A 26128-nucleotide genomic window follows, 5' to 3' on the forward strand; every position below is an offset into this window, starting at 1 on the left:
CCATATCCTCAACGTCTCTCTGCCTATTGATTAAAATTAAACATGGTAATGGTAAGCCAACAATGACCATGTAGATAAAGTAGAATATATGCCAGAAATTGACAGAATAACAAGATAAAAGAAATGTGGGTCTAAAACAAATTCATGAGCACTCTAAAGCCCAAATTTACTGCAATCAAGTCAGAATTTATTCAAAGCTGATCCTCCATTAAGTTTCCAGTCTGTAAACTGCATAAGAAAAGACTGTCCATCTTTCTCCCACAGAGAGACAAACAGATGGATTCAAACTGGCAGAGAGGTGCAGCCTTTGGGTTAGCAGTGTAACTATCTAGGGAGCATGCCTCCAGAGCTCTCAGTAAATCTAGTCTCTCCCTCACCCCTTTGTTCTTTTATAGGAGAAAACCAAATTAAGTCACTGTTCATAGGAGAACAGGGAAACTAATGATCCATTAGAAAGAGAGATTTATCAAGATCAAAAAATATAAATCCTCAATACTAAATCAATAAGCAGCATCATGATAAACAGAGATAAAGTTGATGTTGTCAATGATTTCATTTTACTTGAATCAATAATCAACACCCATGGTAGTAGCAGTCAAAAAACATGTTGCATTGATAAAAATCTGCTGTCAAGGACCAATCAGAGTATGGAAGAGCAATAATGTCAAATTAAAGAATAAGGTGTACCTAATCCAACCTATATCCACTTCCTAAATAACATACCTCCAAAAACCCTATGAACTTTAATAAATGTCAATAGTTGTAGAGGAACTTCAAGCCTTTTGTTCATAGGGTCGCTGTGAGTCATGCTCTACTCTAAGGCAATCAACAACAACAACAATCCAACTCATAGTATTTTCAATTGCTTCATATGCATCTGAAAGTTGGACAATGAATAAAGATGATAGAAGAAGAATCACTGCCTTTGAATTGTGGTGCTGCCAATGAGTCCTGAGTCCTAATCAAATCCCATGGACTGCAAAAGGAACAAGCGAGACTGTCTTGAAGGAAGTGCAACCAGGTTGTTCCTCAGAGGCAGTGAAACATCATCTCACGTATTTGGGGCATATTGTCAGGAGGGGCCAGTCCTTGGGAAAACATTATGCTAGGAAAGGGCGGGGAATCTCATCAAGAAGGACTGAGATAGTGACCTTAACACTAAGCCCATGGTGGAGTGCAAGGACGGGTAAGATTAAGACCTGTTTTCCACAGGGTCTCTATGAATCACAGTCAACTCAGGGGCACCTAACAGCACAACACTAATGTAATATTCTAATAAAATCCAAGCAATATCAAAATTAGTAATTTCTCTAAAAGTTTACTTTTATAGCTAAAAGGACGCCTGGTGGCACACCAGTTAAGCACTCAACTACTAATCAAAAGACTGGGATAGAGAGGGCACACCCAGCACGTCTGCAGAAGAAAGACTTGGGAATCTGTTCCCATAAAGACAGCACTCAGAAACCCTAGGAGGCACTTCTATTCTGTCACAGAAGGTTGCTAGCAGGTAAAATCAACTTGACAGCACCCAACAACAGACTGCTATAGGAATAAAGTCAGTAGACTGTTGGCAGACGGGCAGATCAAAGATCTAACAGACACAGAACAGACAAATCATAAACAGAACCACACAAATATGCTCAAATGATATTGGACAAAGGGCCAAATGTAATTTAATGGAGGAAAGATGATGTTCAATGCTGCTGAGTCAAGTACGCCTCATAGCGATCCTATGGACAACAGATCTGAACCCTGACCTATCCTATGTCATCCTCATGATCTCTGACACACGAGCCCAATGCTGCAGTCACTGTGTCAGTCCACCTGGTTGAAGGTCTTCGTCTCCTTCACCATCCCTAAACTCCACAGGCAGATAAACCTCACATCTCACACAAGTCACTAAAACACATCAAAGACTTAACTGTAAAATATAAAATATGACAAAATGATTAGGAAAAGCAATCCAATTACAAGTGGGAGAAAAAATATATATAGGTACAAATATGTTTATAAAAAATGCTCAATATTAGGGAGCTCTGTTGGTCTAGTGGCATGAATCTGCACTGCAGTCCCAAAGGCACTTGGTTCAAATCCACCAGATGCTCTGCTTGAGAAGGAAGGGCAATCTCCTCCTGTGCCAGTCAGATCCGATTCGACCATACACAATAAGAAAAAAATAAAATAACATGTTATAAAATTACAAAAAAGAAAAGAAAGAAGAAAACTTCTTTGTAGGAAAAAAATGCTCAATCTTATAAGCCTCTGTGGAAATACTAGTCAAAATCAAAATAGGAGTTTAGATGGCTAGTAAAATTACACATCTAGCTAAATTTAAAACAGGGACAATACTAAATACTGTGAAGATGTGAAAAACTGGTTATCAATAGATGTCCTTCAAATGACATATGGTTAAATGAACTACAGTACACCTTCAGCATAGAATATTATTCAACAGAAACCACCCCCATCACGTATTTATATATGTATTAACTTGCTCAAATAGACAAATACTTAACGATTACATTTATACAGTATTTTTAAATTACAGTATTTTAGACACAGAAAACATATTTCCAGGGCCCAGGGTGAGGAGAGTGGGAGGCAGGTAGGCATGCTTATAAATGAGAAACAAGAGACAACTGTGTAATAGAACCATCTGGTTTCTTGACTACAGCAGTGGACACATGAAGGTACACAAGTTATATTAATGAGGACTTAATACACCATGTACACATAAAAGAGTATAGAGAAGTATGCATTTTTTTAAATGAATAAGTAATTCTGATTTTTTTAACATTAATAAGCTAATAACTTTGTGACTCAAAGCCTTCTAATGATTTCCCATCACAATGAATAAAATCCAATTTAGTTCTTTAAGGTCTGATTTATTCCTGACTGACTTAACCAACACTTACTATACTTCACCTATACTAGCCTTGCTTTATTCCCAGAATCTGTCAAGATCATTCCACTTGAAATCTTCTGCGCATGACTATTTAAATCCCTCTTTTCACTGGTAATTGAACTGCTTACTCCCTTACATCATTTAATGGCCAGACTACCTAAAAAAAAATCTTCGAACATTACTTTTAATCTCTATAACAAAAATAACTCGCTCTTTATCACTTGTTTTGTGGTTTGTTTGGGGAGTTTTTTCCCCTCTAAGTACTTATCAGCATCTGAAATTCTATCATCTATTTACATGTTTCTTTTTTGTCCACACTACTAGGATATATACTCTTGGTACCAGGAGCCAGGAAATTAAAAGATGAACTGCACTGGAAAAGTCAGCTGTCAGAAACAAAAGTGCAACGATGTCAGTCTGGAGACTAAGGTACACCTGATACAGGACATGGTCTTTGCAATTACTTGCTATGCATCAGAAAGCTAGACAATAGGTAGGGATGATAGAAGAATTGATGCTTTTGAGCTGTGGTACTACAGAAGAGTAATGAATATACCACGGACTGCTAGGAGAACAAACAAGTTCATCCTGGATAGGATGAAGCCAGGCTACTTCTTGGAGGCAAGGATTCTGAAGCTTCATCAGACATAATTTGGACATGTTGCAAGGCTGGATCAGTCCTTGGAGAGGGACGTCATGCTTGGGAGAGCGGAGGGACAGCACAGGAGAGAAAGACCCTCGATGAGGTCGATTAATTCAGTGACTGGGGAAATGCGGATAGGTGTGTAGGAGACAGTAAAATTGGCAGGGGATAAAGCAGGGTTTAGGGCTATTGTATATAGGGTTACCATGAGTCGCAGGCAACTCAATGGCACATAACAACAACTAGGATATATGCGTAATCTTCATAAAGGCAGAGTTTTGCATGTCTTCCTTGCACTACTGTCCTCGCATTAACAATAGTGTCTGGCCTAAAACAAGCATTCAAGTAAGGTGCCGCCAATAATGCCTGAACATGTGTGTACTTATTAAGCACTGAGCACTGCATGCAGTACTGTTAGATAGATTGTCCTTTGGTTTACTGTAATGTAACAATAACATTTAGGTAGCTGTTTAAAAAAAATCAAAATAACAAAAGTGTTTAAAAAATAAACCACAAAAATAAACTAGTAACTTCCTTCTCTTTCATAGAATTTGAGTCTGAGAGATTCAGAGTCACAGTACTGAAGATCTAGGTTCTTTCAATCTTGTTGCTCTGGCATTCTCACCATACAACTTTCATCTCAGAGTCCAGCTCTGCATTCTAGCCAGACAGAAGGAAAAACAGAAAGTCATGTTGTTTTCCTTTTAAAATCACGGATGAAAAGTTCCTTAACTACTACTCTCATCTGTGTAGCCAGAAGCCAGTTATTATGACTGTACCTATGATGTATTATGTATTATGGAGCTTTGGTGGCCTGGTGTTAAAAATCTGTGCTGCAATCCCAAAGGCATGCAGTTCAAATCAGCCAGCTGCTCCAAGAAAGAAGGCTGGGCAATCTTCTCCTGTGCAATAACTGCCTGTGAAAACCCGTTGGAGGGTCAGCCATGTATCAGTTCCGACTCAATGGTAAAGACCACCAACACCACCATGATGTATTGTATCTATTACTGTATGAGTTTCTATTAGTGTAAAATAAGAATAAACTAGGTATTGGGGAAATAATTAGCCATCATTGTCATAATAATAGTGGGAAAAGGAGGATCAGAGATAGTGATTCAATTCCCTAAGATCAGTAAGAAGTCGTCAGAGTTCAAATTACAGGCTAATCATATTGGTTAAGTCTTAACCATGATATTTCCTTCAGTATGTTGTTATGTTAAACTATAACTAAAAATTTATTTACTGCACTTAAAAACATGGATGTATTCTTTATTTTATGAAAGTCTGATGAACATATCTCCACACTAAATAGAAATATATACAATTATAAAGCAAATTGTTTTTGCTGGTACTAAATTTTCCAAAATGTTAATTGTGTATGTATTATAACTTATCTTCCTACCTGATACTTGAGACTCGATTAAGGTAAAAAGTTAGTCAGACTCCCCAAGTATACACCAGAAGCAAAAAGATGTGACAAAAACTGGCAAAGTACTATACAAAGATTTTTTTTAACTTTCAATGTCTCACATAACTCAAACTAGTTTATTATCTAAATTAACAAGCAAATACATAAAAGTCCTTACAGATAAGCAAAATAAACAAGACAATTTAAAAAATTACAAAAAAATAGATTATATAATCACTCAAATCAATAGTAATAGATTATAAATCAAACCAAAAACATACCTGGTTTTAACCTGTTATATGGTTCATATTCATGTTCTGAGGCGCAAACAATCATTTTCAAAATTCTATGTATAGCACTGCTGTCCAAGCGAAAATCAAGAGGCCCTATAACAAGGTTTTTGGTGGACTTCTCTTGAATCGTTCCCAAATCTTCACTTTTTCCTGAAGAAAAGTCTTGTTGATTTGCAGAACCTACAAGCCATATGTCCTATTAATATTTCAAGCATCAATTTTATCCATTTTAATAATATTCTTTTGTTACCCTTTAGCTTTTAGTCTAATGCTCTGAAACCACTTGTCAAGACGCTCAGTTTATACATGCTCATTTAATCTATACTTTTCTCTACACAATTAAAATTTTATTTTTTTAAAAAAAATTGTTCATCTACTTAATGCTGTGAAAAGTACTATAAAAACAAATAGGTATCTCTTAGAAAATTATTCCATAGTATCTTGCATCCAACAGTTCTACCTGAACTACAAAGGCAAGCTTTGGAGAAAACTGCATTTTACTACTAATAAATTACAATACTTGATAGTCAACGGGATATAAATAATTCATCTTAAACAGAGAAAATTTATGTAAATACAAGTAGAATGTCAAGAATGTATTGGGTATTTTAAGTCTGAACCACAAAGGAGAAGTTTTGACTACAACTACAAAGAAGCAAAATAGACATAATCAATAAATGACCAAACAAAACTAAAACTATTGCCCATGTTGTTGTTGTTGCTGTGTGTTACCAAGTCAGAAGTGACTCACAGCTGATCCACCAGTGGGCTTTCAGATGTAAAACTGCACAAAGGGCGAATGACCATCTTTCTTCCATGAAGAAGCTGGTGGACTTGATCTGCATGCCTTTGGGTTGGCAACACAACTCCTTACTACACCACCAGAGTTCCCTTACTGCCGATAAGTCAACATTAAGTCATAGTAACTGCATATAGAGCAGAATGGGAATTGCCCCAAAGAGCTTCCCTGCCTATTATTTTTATAGAAGCAGATTCCCATTCCACTGTATATTATGGAACAACCATGATTTGGACCAATCTTTTGGGTTAACAGACAAATCCAACCAATTTGCATTATCTAGCATGTTCAACATATCAATAATACTTAAGTTGAAAAATAATTCTTAAATTGATAAGAGTGAGATTACTTCAAGAGACGAATGACGTGAACCCAAAGGTTACTCAATGACAACATCAATAAAGGAAGAGAAACAAAATAATTGTTCTGTGTTCATTTAGCAAAAATTATCAATCATCAAACCCTTATTGCTGCATAAAGTCTACAGCCTCACAGACAAAAGTATTCACTTTATTATCTAGAATTCTTAGAGTTCATTCTACTATACTTAACGTGGTGGTGGTGGTGGTAGTGGTGATGGTGGTGATGATAGTGATGTTGGTGGTGATGGTGGTGGTAATGGTGATTGTGAAGGAGGTGGTGATGGTAGTGGAGGTGGAGGGGTGGAGGTAGTGGCGGTGGTGATGGTAGTGGAGGTGGAGGGGTGGAGGTAGTGGCGGTGGTGATGGTAGTGGAGGGGGTGATGGTGCTGGTGGTAAAAGCCATCACGTTGGTTCTGACTCACAGCAACTCTGCATACAACAGAACAAAACACTATCTAGCCCTGCATAACTCTCACCATCATGGCAAAGTTTGAGCATAGTCATCAATCTAAATACTGATGGCTTGTGTGTTTCTGTGATACTGGAAGCTACATATTCTGAATACCAGCAGGGTTCAACTATCCATAGTGAACAGGTTTCAGCAGTTTCCAGACCAAGACACTAGGAAGAGGGATCTAGGTGTATACTTTAAAAATTTTATAAATGGGCCAATGAAAAAATATCTCCTTAATAACAATAAAACCCTGTCTGCTACAGTGCTGGAAGACTCCTTTTAAGGCACTCAAAATACTACTGTGGAAGAGCTGTCGCCTCAATGTGGAGTCAAGCCTAGCGACAGAGAAAAGCTACAGCCTTCATGTGCTGATGTATAATCATTCAAAATGGAGAGGGGTGAGGGGAGGAGACTGTGACAGAACTCTAACCTCAGCATGCTGTATTATAACCATACATTAAAATAACTAGTTAAGGGGAGCTCTGGTGGCCTAGTGGCAAGAAGCTGCACTGCAATCCCAGAGATATGCGGTTCAAATCCACCAGATGCTCTGCTGGAGAAGGAGGGGCAATCTCCTCCTGTACCTGTCAGATCCGGTTTGACGGTACACACACACACACAAAATAATAAAATAGAAATTAAAAAATAACTAAACACCAGAAACTTCTTTAAAATAATTTTATCTTCGTTATTCACTTTTAAAAATATAATTAAGCAAAAAAGAATATAAATCTATTTCCACTAATTAAGCAATATGCAAAAAGACTGGAAAAAAGCCTAACATCAAATACAGATATGGACATAAAATATCCACCAGTTTAATTTTAGACAATAACACCTGCTTGCTTACTAGCATAATAAAATAATAACACTACACACACAAACACACATGCACATATCACATAAGAAAAGACTGTATTATGTTATTATGTGCTGTCAAGTCAGAATCAATTCATAGTTGACTCTGGAGTGTGTTTTTCCTCTCCAGAGGCTGCAAACTGCATGGGAGGAGCCTGCCCATCAGAGGGTAGAGTCGAACCAAGTGCCTTTTGGTTGACAGGACAGCTTCTTACTCACTAGACCATTGAAACTCCCTTATGCCAAATAGCGTGAGATAATTTCTCTCTAATTTTTGCCTAAAATAAATTGGTTTTCTTAACTTTTTTCAATTTATGTAACTTTCAAATCTATGTAATACAGAAAAAGAAACATTTGATTCTGTTTGATAATTTAATGTAATATAAAATACGATGCTACAAAAAAAGCTTCCCTAGTTACAAAGGAGATGGATTCATTTTTAATTGGGTCTTCAAGAATTTCTAAGTCAATACGATCAAGTGCATATGGTTCTTATTTAGTGCAATAAAAAAGCTGGAACCTTTCCAGTAATTTAAAAGCTGCATGTGCAGAAAGTGAAGGTGATTGTGATGAAGAATTTGTTGTGAATAGGAGGTTGGTTTAATCACTTCAAAGTGAGGACAGATTTGCATAACTAAAAACAGTACTTCAAAGATTGCTGTGCACTGCTCAAAAACAGTGGCATAATGCTCAAAAACGGGGGCTGACTTCACTACTTTCAACATACACCACCTCTCTACAATCTGTCAAGAACCCTGTGCTTTGCATCAGATTCCTGAAAGGACTCATTGGGCCTCTTCTAGTTAGCAGGAAAAATTACCTAAACTGTAAAAAATTCGAACCTCTTCCTACTGTGTTTGTCAGCCATGACAGAAATGATCAGAAGCCTTACATTAAAGGATAAGTAGGAATTGTCTGTTAAGTCAAAAGTTTATTATCCAAGGACTCCCTGCACGTTTATCTTCCATATACAGGAAAACTAATTCTACTTAGTCATACAAAATATCTTTTCAATCATCTACACAAAGAAAGGATTAAAACTGACAAAAAAAATCTAAGAAAATTCTACTATGATCTTGAAGACAAACCATTTATAAAAATATCAGAAGGTAAATTTGAGTAGCAGGGTATAACCAGTCAAGGACCAAACAATTCTAAAGAAGTTCTGTTTCTGTTAGATAAACATAATGGAAGAAACCAGTACCTTTGACACTAGTGTTTTCCATCGTATACAGGTAATCCATGTAAAAAGCCCCAAACCTTTGCATTCCGGCTATCTCAGTGTATGTCTCCTGTCAACAAAGCAAAGCAAACATTGTGTAAAGAAGAGACTTTGAGTTTAAATCCCATAGGTTAAGAATCAGACATATATTCTTAAATGTGTATTAACTCAAAGAATTACCAAAACAAAAAACAGAGGTTATCCAAAGAATTCACATCTAAGAAAGGTGATGTTACCCCCTATTATAGACCACACAAAAGGACATCTGTAATTCTACAGAAGATTTTGACCACTTTATCAAAGTCTGGTTAATGAATACCTATAATAGGGTAGATAGTACACTCTTGACCTTTATTCATTATCACAAAACTGTCTAATAATGTATACTTTCAAATAAAGTTAATCCTTAAATATTTCACTACACTTACATCAAACAGTTCAAACACTCAACGTATACTAAAATATTCAAAACATATGTTAACGAGGAAGGTCAACATAAAATTCTTTACTTTCAACTTTGAAATTAAAACCTAAAAAAAAAAGGCTTAAAGCCAAAATAGTCTATTACACTACTCTTTTACTACCTTTTTTTGGAATGATTTGCTTTATGATGAAGTACATAATTACATTCCATTAAAAAGTCAGGCAATATTAAAAACAATAAAAATAAAAAATTCAACTATCCATCTCCTCATCAATTGTACATTCCAAAAATTAACAATATTAACAGAGATAATTCTACATGTTCCCTCCGCAAGCATCTTAAAGTCTGGTAGAAACAAATTTTGTCTATATAAGATATAGTCTGTCACTCCCCAACAGAGCTCTTCAAACAAAAAAGCTAGACAAAACCATTCTACATATTTCTATTAAAAAAATTAGCATTCAAAGATATAATTTGGAAGGAGAGATGGCAATCACAAGTATTCACACAATGTGCTCATCCAAAGACTATAATTAGCTCAAATATATATTCTGACCTTATGATGAGTAGCATCTAAGATAAATTCTGCACGAGTACCATTATTTTCTGGACTTCGGTAATCAAACAACGAATTTGTTAGGTATGTCAAACCTTTTGTACTCAAATTTTCACCACAAATGAAGAAACAGGCTTCCTAAAAACAAATACAAAGTGTTAACAGAGGTGGAAAAATTCATCAGATGTTTCAAGAAAATAAAGACACAGTTTTCTTGGTTTTTTTAAGTCAAAAGAAATCATTACAACATAAGGTTCTATAAAAAAATACAAGGAATATTGTCTTTGCCTATTTCCATTGCCTATTTTGCCAAAAAATATTTTAATAAATTTAAAAGGAACTCAAACTGGTTGTTATAAACAAGAAAGGAAAAACATTTTTTACTTGGAAAGCAGAATAAACTAACTGTTCAGGTGTTAGAATCTACCAACTTTCTATATTCCCTTGAGATTTATAATTTATCATAAGGAAAAAAGTACAGACCTTAAAAGCATTATATCTAATCTATGTCTAAAATATTTTCTCTTTTACACACTACAATAAGCACTTTAATAGACATGACCCATCCAAAAAAGAGGAAAAATATGCTTCACTTAACAGAGACGTTTCATTTCTACTCATTTATCTCAATCAACAACAGTAGCAAAAAAAAAAGACTTTTTCTTACTGTTTCACTTCTATTCATATTTTCTTCAAAATCTTTAATACCCATAATTGCTTTAAGGCACATGGCTCGACAACCTACAAAACCAATCTGGCAATCAAAGAAAGGCTCTCCCATCATAAGGGCCTGTAAGAGAAAAGAAAATGAAACCAAGAATTTACTCTGCTTTAATAAAAATATAAGTTTTCTTTGTAGATTTTCTAAGGTGGTCAAACATTTCAAAATCTGGCCTTTGCAAATTTACTCTTCTTAGATCATGAAGTTTATTAAAAAAAAAATCTCACTCGCCATTGTCATGAAATTTTGTATCTTCACAGATAAGCATGCCTTCAACATCAATAGAGAAACGCGAAACATCACATGAACACATGAATGAACACAATTTAAAAACTTAAAGAATGTTGGATATTATAATACTTGCTAAAGTTATACAAGCATTGAGGTCTTCATTCATAGGGTTGTTATGAGTCATCTACAACTCAACAGCACTTAACAACAACAGAGAGAGAGCTTTGTTGGCCTAGTGGATAGAAAGTTATGCTACCAAGCCAAAGGTGGGTGATTTTAATCTGCAGCCGTCAGGCCTGGTTTTAATTGTTTTCAGTCAAACATTCATCTAAGTGGTATAGCACTGGTCTGTCCTTTTGCTGTACGGAGGTAACTCATGGTTGCTGTGATGCTAAACACTGTGACACTGATGTGTCAAGTGCAATAATGGTTACCCAAGGTGGACAGTGTTTGGTGGAGCTCCCTGATTAAAACAAGCTTGGAAACAAGAGTGGCATCCACTTCCAAAATAGCTTGCCTCTAGAAACTCTATGAATACAGACAAACAGTGAAAAGTTATACAGTGTTCAGGTCTTTCATTCACAGGGTTGCTATGAGTCATCTATGACTCGATGGCACTTACCAACAACAACAAAGTAATTATTTCAATTTACTAAAATGTAAAATACAAATATCAATAATTTAAAATTTTTAAAATGAGTTGAAAACTATTACTTTTTAAGGACCACTCCACATATTGTTTTCTATTACACATGTGTATACACACATACATCATGTGTGTGTATATGTGTATATATATGTATATAAATATATAGATTCAATATTTTATAATTACCTCAATAGTGGTTCCTTCTTGCTCCCAACACAATACTTCTTTGGACTTCACTTTCTGTGGGCTATAATAACTGCTTTCAGCTTGCATTTCAGTAAGCTAAGAAGCAATGTAATAAGTTTATTAACTAAAAATTACTATTAAATGGCAATAGAATGCATTATGATGAAGCCAATTTTAAGACCGACTAAATATAATAAGCAGAAAAACAGGCAAAAGAATCCAGCTGCAACACATCATCCACAGTAAAATTCATTGCCATCAAGTCAGAACTGACTAATAACTGACCCTCTAGCAGGTTTTCAGGGGCTGTAAATTCCCTGGGAGGAGACTGCCCATCTTTGCCCAGTCGTGCTGCTGGTAGACTCAAAAGTCCACAGATGCACTGCCTTTAAATAACCAGCATACCTCCCGAAAGACTACTCCACCAGAGGTCCTTTGTCAACATTAAAAAGAAAAACAAAGGTTGGTCTAAACTCACTTTTAGCATAAGATGTACCTGACCCAGGCAATAGTATTGTCAACTGCAATACATATGTTGGACAAGAAATAAGATTCAAAATGGATTTAATGCCTGTAACTTACGGTGTTCACAAAGAATACTAAATGAACCTGAACTGCCTAAAAGCCAAACATAAAAACAGAAACATACACATAAGCATAGTCAGAAACTAGATAATTTATGTGAACTCTATTAACTTTACAGCTTTTCTATGAATCTAAATTTATTCCAAAACAAAGTCTGTTAATGAAAAAAACAAAAGTACTCTGCCTAAATTTCACAATGACTTTACCCTTACTTTTGTGAAATTAGAAATGCCAAATTCATATTCATAAAACTGAGCTTCTCAAGTGATTTTCTCAAATTACAGATTGGATACTTATGGAGAAAGGATAAAACCCTGATGCACATCTTTCCTGATTTTAAATCACACAGTGTTCCCTTGGTTGGTTCAGACAATAGCTTCTTGGTCTGAAGAAGAATGTGGCATCAGGATCAGAGACAGACTCATCAACAACCTACATTATGCAGATGAAACAACTTTGCTTACTGAAAAGAGGAAGACTTGAAACACTTGTTATAGAAAATCAAACTTCAGCTTTCAATAAGGATTACCTTTTAGTATCAAAAACACAAAAAACCCTTACTACTGGGCCAAAAGTCAACAGCATGATTGATGGAGAAAAGATTGAAACTGCCAATAATTTCATCTTACATGGATAGTTGATTAATATCCTTGGTACCAGCAGTTAAGAAAATCAAAAGACGTGTTGCACTGGGAAAATATGCTATCTGAAACCTCTCTCCAAAGTAAAGAGAAGCAATGGTGTCAGGTTAAAGACTAAGGTGTATGTGGTTTGGGACATGGTCTTTCCTATCACTTGCTATTCAACTGAGAGCTGGGCATTAACAAGAATGACAGAAGAAGTGATGCCTTTGAATTGTGATGTTGGAAAAGAGTATTATATATCCCACGGCCTTAAAAAAAAATATGTCTTGGAGAAAGTGCAAAGAGTTCTAATTAGAGGCAAGGATGATGAAGCTTCATGTCACACTCTGGGCATGTTGTTAGGAGGGTCTATGCCTTACAAAAGGACATTGTGTGTAAAAGGAAGAAGGTCCGCAAAAGAGAAGATGACTCTAAATGAGATGGAGTTACACAGTGGCTACAGCAATGGGTTCAAGTGTGTCAAAGATGATGAGGATGGCAGAGGACATGGCAGGAATCAGATTTTTTGTTCAAAGGGCTGCGATGAGTTGCGCTCAACTCAACATCACCTAACAAAAGCAACTTATGAAATAGGTGTATTTTTAAAACTTAAGTGTAAAGTCAAAAATCTTCATGTTTAGTTATATATAGGTCAATTTTTTTTCCAACAGTCACATATGAGTGAAAAACTGGACAATAAATATGGAAGATAGAAGAACTTTTCTTCGAATTGTGATATTAATGAAGAATATTCACTGTCATGTACTACTAAAAGAACAAACTGTCCTGGAATAAGTGCAGTCAGAATGCTCCTTGCAAGGCCAGATAACAAAACTTCATCTCACATACTTCTGACATGTTCTTGAATCAGTTCTTGAAGACAGACATCATGCTTGGTCAAAGAGAGGGTCACTGAAAAATAGGAATACCTTCAACAAGAAGGACTGACACAAAAGCAGAAACATAGTGCTTAAATATAGCAGGACTGCAAGGACAGCATAGGACCAATAGTGTACTGCTGTGAACAGGAACACAACTATTCAGAACCCATTAAGTAACGTACGTGTGTGTGTGTGTGTGTGTGTGTGTGTGTGTGTGGAAACATTAGCCAAACAAAAATTATTGAACTAAGAAGTTACAATTTCAGGCAATTTATACTAAAAAATAAACTAATAATTCTTTTGCTAGTAAGAGTACTTTGTACATTTTCCACTAAATTTAAGACTTTATATCTTGGGTGTTTTTAAAGTTGGTATGCCCAATGTTGCAAAAACAATTGTTTCAAAGAATAATTATTTAATTTAAAACGCTTAAGAAAAATTCTATCATTTAAACTTGATCATCCTTCAGCTGTCAACAATTATTGTAGAGAAAAAGCAATTAATTGATTAAAAGAACTGAAACATTACAAGAATAATTTTGAACATTACAAAAATGCTATACTTAATTTGGCATGATTTTTGTTGGATCGATATCAACTGTTCAGAATGCTAATGTAGAAACATGACCTTATTTTCTGACCAAAATATGAACCACAAATTAATCCCATACTTTCTTTAAATGTAAGCCGAACAATAACTTCTAATGTTTTCCTCCAAAATATCAACATATTTTTCTTAGAGAAATGTAAATATTTCAAAATTTTAAAAAGATGTATAAACCAATGACACATATTGCCAAGACAGTCTACTAAATACAAAGGTTTTGTACACAGCTAGCTGCCTATTCAAACTGACATGTTTCAATACATTTTTTGTGATCAAGTTAACAAAAATGTACCACGATAATTTATGAGTACAATATTAAGAAAAGACAATACTAAGTAATTTTTAACTTTTTTACAAAATTAGGTTAAAGGCATTCCGATCATCAAACAATAACTGACAACACTTTTGGGGGTTTGTTTTTCTTTTTTAAAAAATTACACATTTTATTCATTTTAATTTTGCAGATTCATCAAGATGAATCAGAGACTAAAAATTATTAACATGCTCCAGAAGAAATAAAAATAAGTGATGGTTTTAAAATAATACAGCTAATATATTCATTCTTATCATACCATATTTAATATTTAATTTTATGCCAACATTTTTAAAATAACCATAAACTGATACTTTAAACTTATTTTCCACATATTTAAAGTTTTTCTAAGCTTCGATAACAACACTAAATGACTCTTAACTAGAAAACCTTTTAATGAATATTGTTGTTGTTACATGCCATCAAGTCACCTGCATCTCTGAAGCCTCACCTATCCTGAGCCAGTCTTACAATCTCTAGTTACTACTCCCATTATCCTAGTTACTGTGTCAGTCCACTTCATCTGAGGTCTTTCTCTCCTGCAGTGTTCCTCCACTCTTCCAAGCATATGTCCTTCTCCAAGGACTAGTCCCTCTTGGCCATGGGCCCAAAGTATGTGAGACAGAGATTAAAAATCCTTGCCTCGGAGTCACTGGGCAGTCTGAAGGAGCAGAAGGTGAAGGCAGTTCTTAAAACAGGGGCACCTGGAGCCTGGACAGCAACCTTACTGCCGCTTCTCATGCTGGCCAGAGTTCTGCAACGGAAGCTCTGACTTTCTCGGGGATTTTTCCTTTCTTTCCTTGTTTACAGAACTTGGACTTTAAGAACTCCTAGAGGTCAGTCTGTCCTGACCCGTTCATAGTCTGTTATGTCTAATAAACCTCAGTTTCTTTCTTTTTTTTTATTTTATTATTGTTGTATGTGTGCACCGTCTAATCAGATCTGACTGGTACAGGAGGAGATTGCCCCTCCTTCTCCAGAAAAGCATCGGATGGATTTGGACCACGCGCCTCTGGGATTGCAGTGCAGCTTCTTGCCACTAGGCCACCAGAGCTCTCTTAGTTTCTTTCTCTTGAAAAAAAATCCTAGCCTCCAAGGAGCAGTTTGATTTCTTCCTCTCCAAGGCAGACTTGTTTGTTCTCTTGGCAATCCTTGGTATGTTGAAGACTCTTATCCAACACCACAACTCAAAAGCACTGATTCTTCTTTTGGCATCCTTAATCACAGTCCAGCTCTCTGATTCAAATCAAGTAACTGTGAAGACTATGCCCTCAATCAGGTACACCTTAGTCTCTAGACTGACGTCATTGCTCTTTAGCACTTTGGAGAGGTCCCTGAAAGGAGATTTTCCTAATGCAATTTATCTTTTGATTTCCTGATTGCTCCTGCCAAGTGTTGATTGTGGAGCCGAGCAAACTTAAATAGTTAACAACCTCAATTTCTTCTCCATCTATCATGGTGCTGCCAATTGGCTTTGGGGTGAGAATCTTTTTCAAGCTGACCTCCAATCCATATTGCAGACTACAGTCCTTGACCTTCCACAGGTCCTTCTCAGTTTTGGCAAGCAAGGTTGTGTCATCTACATAATGCAGGATGTTGATGAGTCTTTCTCCAATCCTGATGCCACATTCTTCCTCATAAAAGTTCAGCCTTGTCTTCAGGGGTTATTAAGTTGTTTTCAACTCAGTAACAAAATCTACAACACAACAAACACCTGTCTCTACCATCTTAACAATCATCGCTGTTTGCACCTATTGTTGCAACCACAGCATCAATCCATCTCAATGAAGGTCTTCTTTTTTCATTAATCCTCTACCTTATCAAATATGATATCCTCTGCTAGGGACTGGTTCCTCTTGATAACACATCCAGGCATGTGAAACACACTACTTCTTCTTTTTTTTTTTTATTTTATTATTTTTGTGTGTACCATCAAATTGGATCTGACTGGTACGGAAGGAGATTGCCCCTCCTTCTCCAGAAGAGCATCTGGTGGATTTGAACCGCATATGTCTGGGATTGCACTGCAGAAACACACTACTTCTAAAGAGCTTTCCGGCTGCAATTCTTCCTAGACAGATTTGTTTGTTCTTCGGAAAGTCTGCATCAACAAACTTAAAGGCATCAATTTTTCTTAAAGTCTTCCTTAACCAGTGGAAGGCCAGGTTTTGCATGCATATATGGTTGTTATGCGCCATCTAGTCAGAACCAACTCCTAGTGACCCTCAGGCAGGCTATCAGAGGCTGTATTTTGCTTGAGAGGTGACTGTCTACCTTTCTCCTGTAGACCATCTGGTGGATCCAAACTTAGTGCCTTAAAGTTTACAGTGTGACCCCTTACCACATGCCACCAGAGCTCCATACCATGTTGTAGGTTACGTGCACTTTAGTTCTTTAAATTAGATCTTTGCTCTTTAATACTTTAACGAGATACCTTTCAGAAAATTTACCCAAAGCAATGCCTTCCAATCTGTACTCTTCAGTCAAATAACCTACTTTTCTATTTAATCTCAAAAACAAAAAACACCAGAGCAACTTCAAAAAATTCCTACCACCACATCTACCAAACTAAATATGTGGATACTACATTGCTTATCCTCTAATTACCTGTTGTTCCATCAAAGGTCATCAGACTCTTTACTTCTAAAACAGGTGTTAACCTCTCTAGTCTATTTAAAGATACCTAATAATCCTCAAAGTCTTATCCACATCAACAATTTTCTCCTCTCTATTAAGTAATTAGGAGGCTTAGTGGTAAGGAATTGTGCTACCAGCTCAAAGATACCCATGCACAGCTGTTCTGTAGGATAAGGATGAGCAACCTCCTCCTGTGCAATGTACGGCCTCTGAAAACCTACTGGAGAGTCAGCTACAAGCTAGTTCTAACTTGATGGCATATAACAACATTAAGTGACTCATAGAAGCTTGCTATAACTATTGCTATATTTTTAAAATTTTTCAAGACGACTTTTTACTCTCTTGCTCAATAATAAGTCACCTCCCATTTCTAGGTTCTCCTTTATGATAAAACTACTTGAGTGAATTATCCTATACTCTTTGCTATCAATACCTCTCTTCCATTTCCACTCTACTTATAACTGAATAATAGCTGAACCCCTAGCAGGTTTTTAGAGGGTGTAAATCCCAAGGGAGAAGGCTGTTCATCTTTCTCCCTTAGAGCAGCTGGTGGATTCAAACTCCCAACTTTTGGGTTGGCAGCATAACGTCTTATCTACTAGGTCACCAGTGCTCCTCTCCATGGTCCAAACAACCAATAATTTCCACCTTGTCAAAACCAATGTCCCACAAATGACCTATTACTTCTTCCTTAAGACATGTATGACGCTTAGCCACCAAGGCAAACATTTTGCTGCTTTTTGTGTCTACATTGTTCATTACTTATTCTGTTTTTCTTGATGGTTTTACTTTTTACCAACACAGTGCTCAAGTACTTGATCCTATAACCACTCTTTTTTCAACTTAGCCTGATTTCTATATTAATAAAATGATAATTTATAATCTAGGAAAAATTTCTCAGTTGAATTCCAGTATACCAAATGGCTCTACTCAAACATACCAAGAACACCTAAAATTTCTCGAAAAACAAAACTCATTTTCACTTCAAACTTCCTCCTGTCAGTCTTTTTTTACTACTGGGAACATTAATTTCATGTTTCAAGTTGTTAAACAGACATCCTTGTATTCTATTAATCTCACTCACAGCTTACAAAGAAATCTGTAAGGTAGTCCTATCTCCATGACTTTTGAAAACCCATCCATAATCCAAATCCAGTCACTTTTCACAGTAAACCAGTTTCAAGCCATCACCATCTCTCACTTGGAAACTGCTATCCTGTCTCATATCCTTACTTCAGCTTTGAAAACAAAAACAAAAATAATAAAACTCAAACCCATTGCCATGGAGTCAGAACCAACTCACAGCTGATCCTCTAGAGGGTTGCTAAGGTTAGAAATTACATACATAGCCTATTTTTCTCCCTCGGAGCCACTGGTGGATTCAAACTGTTAGAGAGATGTGGCTTTTAGGTTAAGCAGTGCCTCTTCCTTTGTAATAATGCACCACCAGAACTCCTCACTTCAACATTACTGATCCTCTCAAATATTCTCAGCACAGCAACTACAGTGACCCAGTGTAAACAATGTCATTTCATCAAACAATTCCCCCGCTTAAAATTGTCCAGTAAATTTGTGTCTCATTCAGAATAAAAGACAAAGTCTCTAAAATTACCTATAAAGCTATTCCATTAATAATTCTAAGATCGACTCTTTTACTTCTCAGATCTGAATTCATAAGAAGCCCTAGTAACATAGTGTGCAATGTGTCAGGATGCAAACAGTCAGGTTAGCAAACCCACCAGCTGCTCTGTGGAAGAAAGATGGACGGTCTCCTCTCATAAAAATTTATCAACTTAGAAACTGATCAGGGTCTCTATCAATCAGAACTGGCTTGATGGCAGTGAATGTTTAGGTTTTAGAATCTAGTATCACGTTACTTTCACTTATCTCATTTTACTCCATTTCCTCTAGCCTCCCTACTCTTTCTGAACTAAAACATTTGCTATTCCTGGAAAGCTTATTCCCACTTATCTACAAAGCTTCTCTTTTTCATAGGCTTCACTTAAATATCTATTGCCCTCATTGTAATGCCTTCCATGATAAATTCTTTTAAACTGCACCATTTCCTTTCTTCAAGTAGCACCATTCATTATTACTTTTTCCTTAATTTATCTACAAAATATTTATCATAAATGGGCATACTATAAACTATTTATTTGTTTCACAATAATATACACTTCAGAAAAAGAGATTTCTATCTAACTTGTTTACTGTAATATTCTAGATCCAAAAACAATACTTGTAACATCAATTCAACTCATTTCCATCAAGTACGAAAGTCACAGATTATTCTCCAGTGAGTTTCCAAGGCTCTTGACAGATTTCCCATCTTTTGACCTCAGAGGCAATGGTAGATTCAAACCACCAGAGATGTACTACCTTTGGTTAGCAGCACAACTCCCTACAGATCACATCAGTACAGATAAATACTTGGCAGATGAATTCAGGACTGTTCAGGGATTTTGCATGTATGTTAATTCCATGACAGAAAGCACTGGTATGAATAAACCATAATAAACTTTTGGTTATATTTTTGGGAAGAGAAGGAAAAAATATAAGCAAAAGAAAATATCTAAAGTACTCCAAAAACAGCAGCAATTTCTATCTTAAAACAGCCAGGAGAGTAAGAAATTGTTCAATTTATTATTCTTAACCTGTACACATACATACTCTTTTTTGAATGTATATTCAATTTTATGTTCCTTTTAATAGAGACCAAAGTATGTTAAAGTACTGCTAGGAAACAGAAAAAGATGTTTTATAAGAACTGACTGTTTTGAGAAGTAAAAAGAAAGAGAAAAGAGATAACATGTACAGATACCTGTTAAAAGATACTACAAAGGAGTGTATAAAGGTGGACTACAAGCCAGAGGAGCAAATTAATTCAGGGGAGATTTTATTTGCTTGGTTTTTTAGTATTTCTACTTTAATAGAATATACTTTTATGCTAATTGAATGATTTAGTAGTGTGGCCTAAACTATCCATAAATCCAACAGGAAAAAAAAAATAGTAAGTCTTTAAGAAGATAAAAGGGAAATTTCAAAGACTTAAAATAAAGAGCACATATATTCATGAAGCAAAGATTCTCACTCTTTTACCCCTACTAAGCACAAGAAAAAATTAAACTACATCCTTTCTAGGAATTCAAATTTACACATTAAAGTTGACAAAAATACAAACAACAAGAGGAACGAAACTTACTTTGAAAGTTACAGTAGCCTTTGTGCAATAAAATCCTATGGAAACAATAGGATCCTTCAAAGTTTGTGACTTTTGCTGATGTATGGTTGATGCGGGATCACTTCTGAAGTAGTCTTCCTCCTCAGTATCGTAACTCACAATTGCAGGCACAAATGACCAGGCCCATGATACCCAGCCCTGTGACTGCTCATCATCTGGCTGTGAATACAACTCCTGAGTTTTGTACTGAGGAGGATATTGCATATCTATTCTAGTTTCATCTTCAGCACCTAGCAATAAAAATAAAGCCATTTTAAATAAATCAAGCCAAAGAAATTTAACTTAAAATGATAAAAAAAGAATATTAAAATTCCATAAAAATGTTCTTCCCACATTTTTTTCTACATAGAATGTATGACTTATCATTTATTGTGGGAGAAGGATGGTCAATCTCCTCCTGTGTGATTAATTGCCTATGAAAACCCATCAGCTCTGGGTCAGTTCTGACTCGACAGTGTACAACAACAATAACAATAGTACACATTGCTTATTATTTGAAACCAATAAGCATTATTATACTTCCAAGTTTCTGTGATTTTTAAATTTTATACATAAAAATAAATCCATACTTTAACATTTCACTCATTCTTTATTTTCAAAAAGCTATCTCCTTAAAATAAAACATGCTCATTAACTAACTTTTCTCCAAAACAAAATACTATAATAATTTCAGAAAAGTTCTCAACTTCATGCTGTGTTCAATTGAAAAAGCGAATGACAAGGCTCCTAGACAAATTCATTCCCCAAAAGAACTACCCCAAAGGATAATCATAAACAAAAGACTGTAATGAAGAGACTTGTGCATAATAACAAAACTGTTGATGATTTTTAATAATGAATAAGATACATGCTACCTTTCCTAGTCTACAGATGAGCATAGGACAGCAGGGAAGTATTAACTGGTTACAAATTGGCAGATTATAGATGTAGAATGCAATTATCTTTTTAAGTTCTTCCATCAAAGAAACTTTAATAAAAACAAATTCAAAACCTGGTAACATTCTTCTAATACTATACACTAAAGAAGCACATCATCATGAAATTTGGGTAGGAAGGAGGAGAAATGCATTAACTTTACAAAATTCATTAAATACACATGGTCAGATTCAAATACAGTTATTTTTTAAACATTTAAAGATGTATACTTTAATAAGTATAAAGTATATAAACCATCAAGTAAGTTTGTGAAGCTGACCCAGATACCTAAATTAGGATATATAAGTGTCCACCTAAATTTGCTATCTTTCAGTATTGTTACTGCATATTTCCTAAAGGTTGCTTAATGTACAATTTCTCATAGGTAATTTTGGAAGTCCTTTATTGTAAAGATAATTCTTTTGTCTGGTGACAAACAGCAGCCACATTGTCCGTGATTATTCTGGACCTCCACATTGGATAAACTTCATTTCTTCTTGAGACATAAGTTTCCTTCTGCATTTCTGAGGTAATGTTTTTAGTATTTCCACAGTGTCTGGTGATTTACCTCACTTCGAATGCTGTGAGAGGAATGTGATGGCATTCCTGCTGATCTGAGCTTCTGATACATTGAGTTTAGCACTGTCAGTTCTCTCAGAGAACTTTATTAACAGAGTCTGTGGCTTGGCCACGTGAACGACCCTGCTGGTGGACGCCATTTTGCTGCCCATCATGACCCCCCAAGTAGGGGCAGCTTCCGGGGCGCCGGAGGGCCACAGTGAAAAACTCAAGCAGCTGACCACTCCAAATATAGCTATTTTCTACAAACAAATCTGTAAATACACATATTATTTTAAGTATACTCTTCATTCAGGCAGATTTCAAGGGTTTTCTTGCTAGCGAAACTTTGTAACTAACTCCTTACCAAAAGAGCTTTGGAAAATCCTATACTTAAAAGCTGTTAACAATATGCCATTTATCATATGTCAATTATTATCTCATCTAGAAAGAGCAAGGCTTAATAAACAGTAATCAAATTAACTAAAATTTATTACTAGCAGACCTTTAATGTATAATGTATAATATATAATATAATTAATATCTATAATGTATATATTATATATAGTATAAAAGTCATAAATCTACAAAATATATTTGTACATGGTTCATACAGTGTCTAATGAAAAATTATCTAAATGAAGAAGTTATCTATCTCTAATAGAATGTCAAATTGGGCATTAATGTCTATCATCTTGGTTATAAAACAGGACATCAAGTCACCTTAACCCAGGGAAGCAGTAACCAAATTAGGTCTACAGAAATGGACTCTGGTCTCTTTGTCCTTCCTGTTAAAACAGAAGAATATCTACTGATAAACATCACCAAATGAGGTCTGAGAAATCAGAAATTCTATTTTTTAGTTAACATAATTTTGAATAAAAATAAAAGAGACTTTGTTGAAAGATGCTTTTGAAAGTCTAAACCTTTTCTCATAGAAAAGGACCTAGTATAGTAAGGGTAAAAATAATCTCCCTGGTACTGGCCAAAATTTCCTAAGGTACTATTTTCTTTGTAAACACACCTTAATCTGAGATCTTCAAAGATTAAAGGAACTCTATGAATTCAATATGAATTGCATTATTTAAAATTTACCATTCTTTTAAATATAAATGATGGTGGCAAATTACAGTCTTATTAACAGTACTTTAAACACTAACATCTACAGAAATATCAGCTCTTAGAACAAGTAAAAGTGAGAGCTATCTCAAAATACAATAAAAAAATACTAAATTTTGAAATTATCATAGCTATTGGACGTACTTTTGTATCTCACTGCTTGTTTTTATATCTTTTTTCCCCAACACAGCTATTTCATTGTGTATAATAGTGGTATTATATTATGCCTTTGATTTTCAGTTCCTTCTTGTTGTAAGGTGACATCAAGTCAAGTGCAAGCCATAGATACCCTCTGAACAATAGATCTGAATCCTGTCCTATCCTGTGCCATCCTCACACTTTCTGACACACTAGAGCCCATTGCAGCAGTCACCAGGTCAATCCACCTGGTTGAAGGTCTTCCTTTCTTTGACCAATCCTTCGCCTTTCCAAGCATCATGTCCCTACTCATTTAACTAGTTCCCTCATTATTAATATGCTCAAGCATCTTTTCATGTGCTTGTGGGCCATTGGTATATCTTCTTTAGGTGAAATGTATATTAAAATCCTTGGTCCATTTTTTTAAGTGAATACTTTACCCATAAGTTTGAAATGTCCCTCTAAGGCTCTATGTACAAAAAATAATCATACTATTGTTAAAATATTTCTCAGGTTTCAAGCTTGATTCCTAGTCAAAACTGATCATCCTTTCATTATATTTTTACTTCTGATCATTCCAACTTCTATCAAATATTCTATTACGTTACCATACAGTATACATTTCCATTGCCTTGCCACCCTCCTATCAGATTTTGAAAGGGAACACAAATTATTTATTTCTGGTCTTCCCATAATATCAAATTCAACGTGTCAGTAAAAGTGTGATGAATTGTGTAACTAATCATTAATTAATAAACTCATTTAATTAAAAAAAAAAACTTCTAATTTCAAACTCACTGTCCTCAAATTGGAACCAACTCAGAGCTCAAAATCACACAGGAGAAGACTGCAAATTTCTCCTTAGGAGAAGCTGGAGAAATGTGAACCATCCCTCATTGGGTTGATAGCACTAAAGCACCTTGTTAGAACAATAGCTGTAAAATAAAATTTTTTCTACAGTTACCTGTAATGTTTCCTAACACATCTTTATTGTGACAAGTAGGTTCCTCTGTTTCTCCATCTTTAAAACTACCTATTTCTCCATAGTAAAGAGCAATCCCAAGTTGCATTATACGAATAAACATAGGTAGTTGTTGATCTGTGATAGAAAGTTTCAAACTCTCGACTAAGGTGTGAATCTGTATTTCAAAAAACAAAAACATCAACAAAAGCAGGTTTAGAGAGAGTGCTTTTTAACATAAGCAATAAAAATGTAGATTTAAAATTATACATAAAAGAAAGTATAGTGCTTCAAATAAACCTAATAATAAACTAAAACATAAAAAAAATCTTAGGAATTATATAAATTTCCCTAAAATGGTAAATAATATGGAAAATGCATTAAAATATAAGATGTGGATATAAATAGAATCGATGAAAAGAAATATTACAATGTTGTTGTTAGGTGCTCTCAACTACATCTCATCAGTGACCCTGAATATCAGATCAGCACGCTGCCCTATCCTGCCCCGTCCTCGCTATCTCTGACACATTGAGGCAGTTTCAGAATTAAGGTAAATCCATCCAGTTGAGGGTCTTTCTCTCTTTAGCCGACCCCTTTACCTTTCCCAGCACAATGTCATTTCCCAAAGACTGGTTTCTCTTGAAAACTACAGAAATGAAAATGTATCTGATCCACTGTGTTCACAATACTTTTTTAAATTACCTCTTCTGTCTACCTGAAGATAGAAGTACTAATAAATAGTTGGACAAACTGAAAAGAAAACTGTAAGGACAGAAAAAAGCTGCCCAAAAAGTATTTCTACTATAACACATAATATAAAAAGTGATTTATATAAATATACAAGAAAATTAAAAATACATCTTTAAAAAGAACATATATGCTTATGCTAATTTGTAGTTTTTAAATAAATCTGCTTACATAAGAGGAAAAACATAACAGAAAAAATATGGCTTCAGTACAACGAGAGATACTTACCTTAATAACAGAAGGCATCTTGTAATTTAGATTATCATACGTAAAATGCAGGCGAGTTCTAAAGGAACATTTATACAATAAAGGATCTTGGTAAAATTCGATTTTACCACTAGCATTTCTCTTATCAAGACAAACTGTACAATCAGAAAAATTGATAACTTTTCTTAGCACTAGATCAGTTGCTAAAAGAGAGAGAAAAGAAAAAATATTAGGAGGAAAATGAGCCTGATTGTTAGTACAAATAGTAAATGAAAACAATTAATAGGAGCAACTAATTAACATTTAATACAAGATACTATGTCAAGAACATATTTATTATCTGTTTCAAATATACCCAAAACTTCATTAAGTAAGCCTAATTATCTATCTTTTATATATAAGGATTTATATTAAATGAAATTGAGATGAAGTTGTACTTGTTATGTACAAGAGAGTCAGAATTGACTCACAGCTGACCCTCCAGCATGTTTTCACAGGCAGTAAACCACACAGGAGGAGACTGCCCATATGTCTCCTGCAGAGCAGCTTGTGGATTAGAACAATGTACCATTGTGTTGGCAGCACATTTCCTTACCAGTAGGCTACCAGAGACATCCCTCCCAATTTGGATGAATTAAGTATAGATTTATGCCAAAATTTCTGGAAATTTTATCTACTGTCCTTTTCTGCATTGATTTATTAAATATTCATTCTAGAACACATACATAATTCTTGAGAAACCATATTAAAAATAATTTGCAATAACAGTTGACTCTACAACACTGGAACGCATAAATATTGACATATTAGGCATTGGAGAGATGAGATGGACTGGCATGGGGCATTTTGAGTCAGATGACCATATATTACTCTGGAGATGAAA

General features: G+C 35.1%; 1 protein-coding gene across 1 annotated transcript in view; it reads right to left on the bottom strand.

The window, feature by feature from the left end:
- Positions 1-26128, bottom strand: part of VPS13B (vacuolar protein sorting 13 homolog B (yeast)) — a 387771-nt gene that overhangs the window by 306122 nt on the left and 55521 nt on the right. The window contains exons 5-12 of the mRNA XM_006900014.1: positions 25267-25448; positions 24292-24466; positions 20559-20827; positions 11712-11807; positions 10592-10714; positions 9925-10062; positions 8927-9014; positions 5238-5429 (exon numbers count right to left, since the gene is read on the bottom strand). Of these exons, the coding sequence (XP_006900076.1) occupies positions 5238-5429; positions 8927-9014; positions 9925-10062; positions 10592-10714; positions 11712-11807; positions 20559-20827; positions 24292-24466; positions 25267-25448 (1263 nt within the window). The remainder of the gene's footprint in view (positions 1-5237; positions 5430-8926; positions 9015-9924; positions 10063-10591; positions 10715-11711; positions 11808-20558; positions 20828-24291; positions 24467-25266; positions 25449-26128) is intronic.

Source organism: Elephantulus edwardii, unplaced genomic scaffold (assembly GCF_000299155.1).
Source record: "Elephantulus edwardii isolate Elephantulus edwardi_28Jun2011 unplaced genomic scaffold, EleEdw1.0 scaffold00270, whole genome shotgun sequence".
In the NCBI taxonomy this organism is placed as follows: Eukaryota; Metazoa; Chordata; class Mammalia; order Macroscelidea; family Macroscelididae; genus Elephantulus; species Elephantulus edwardii.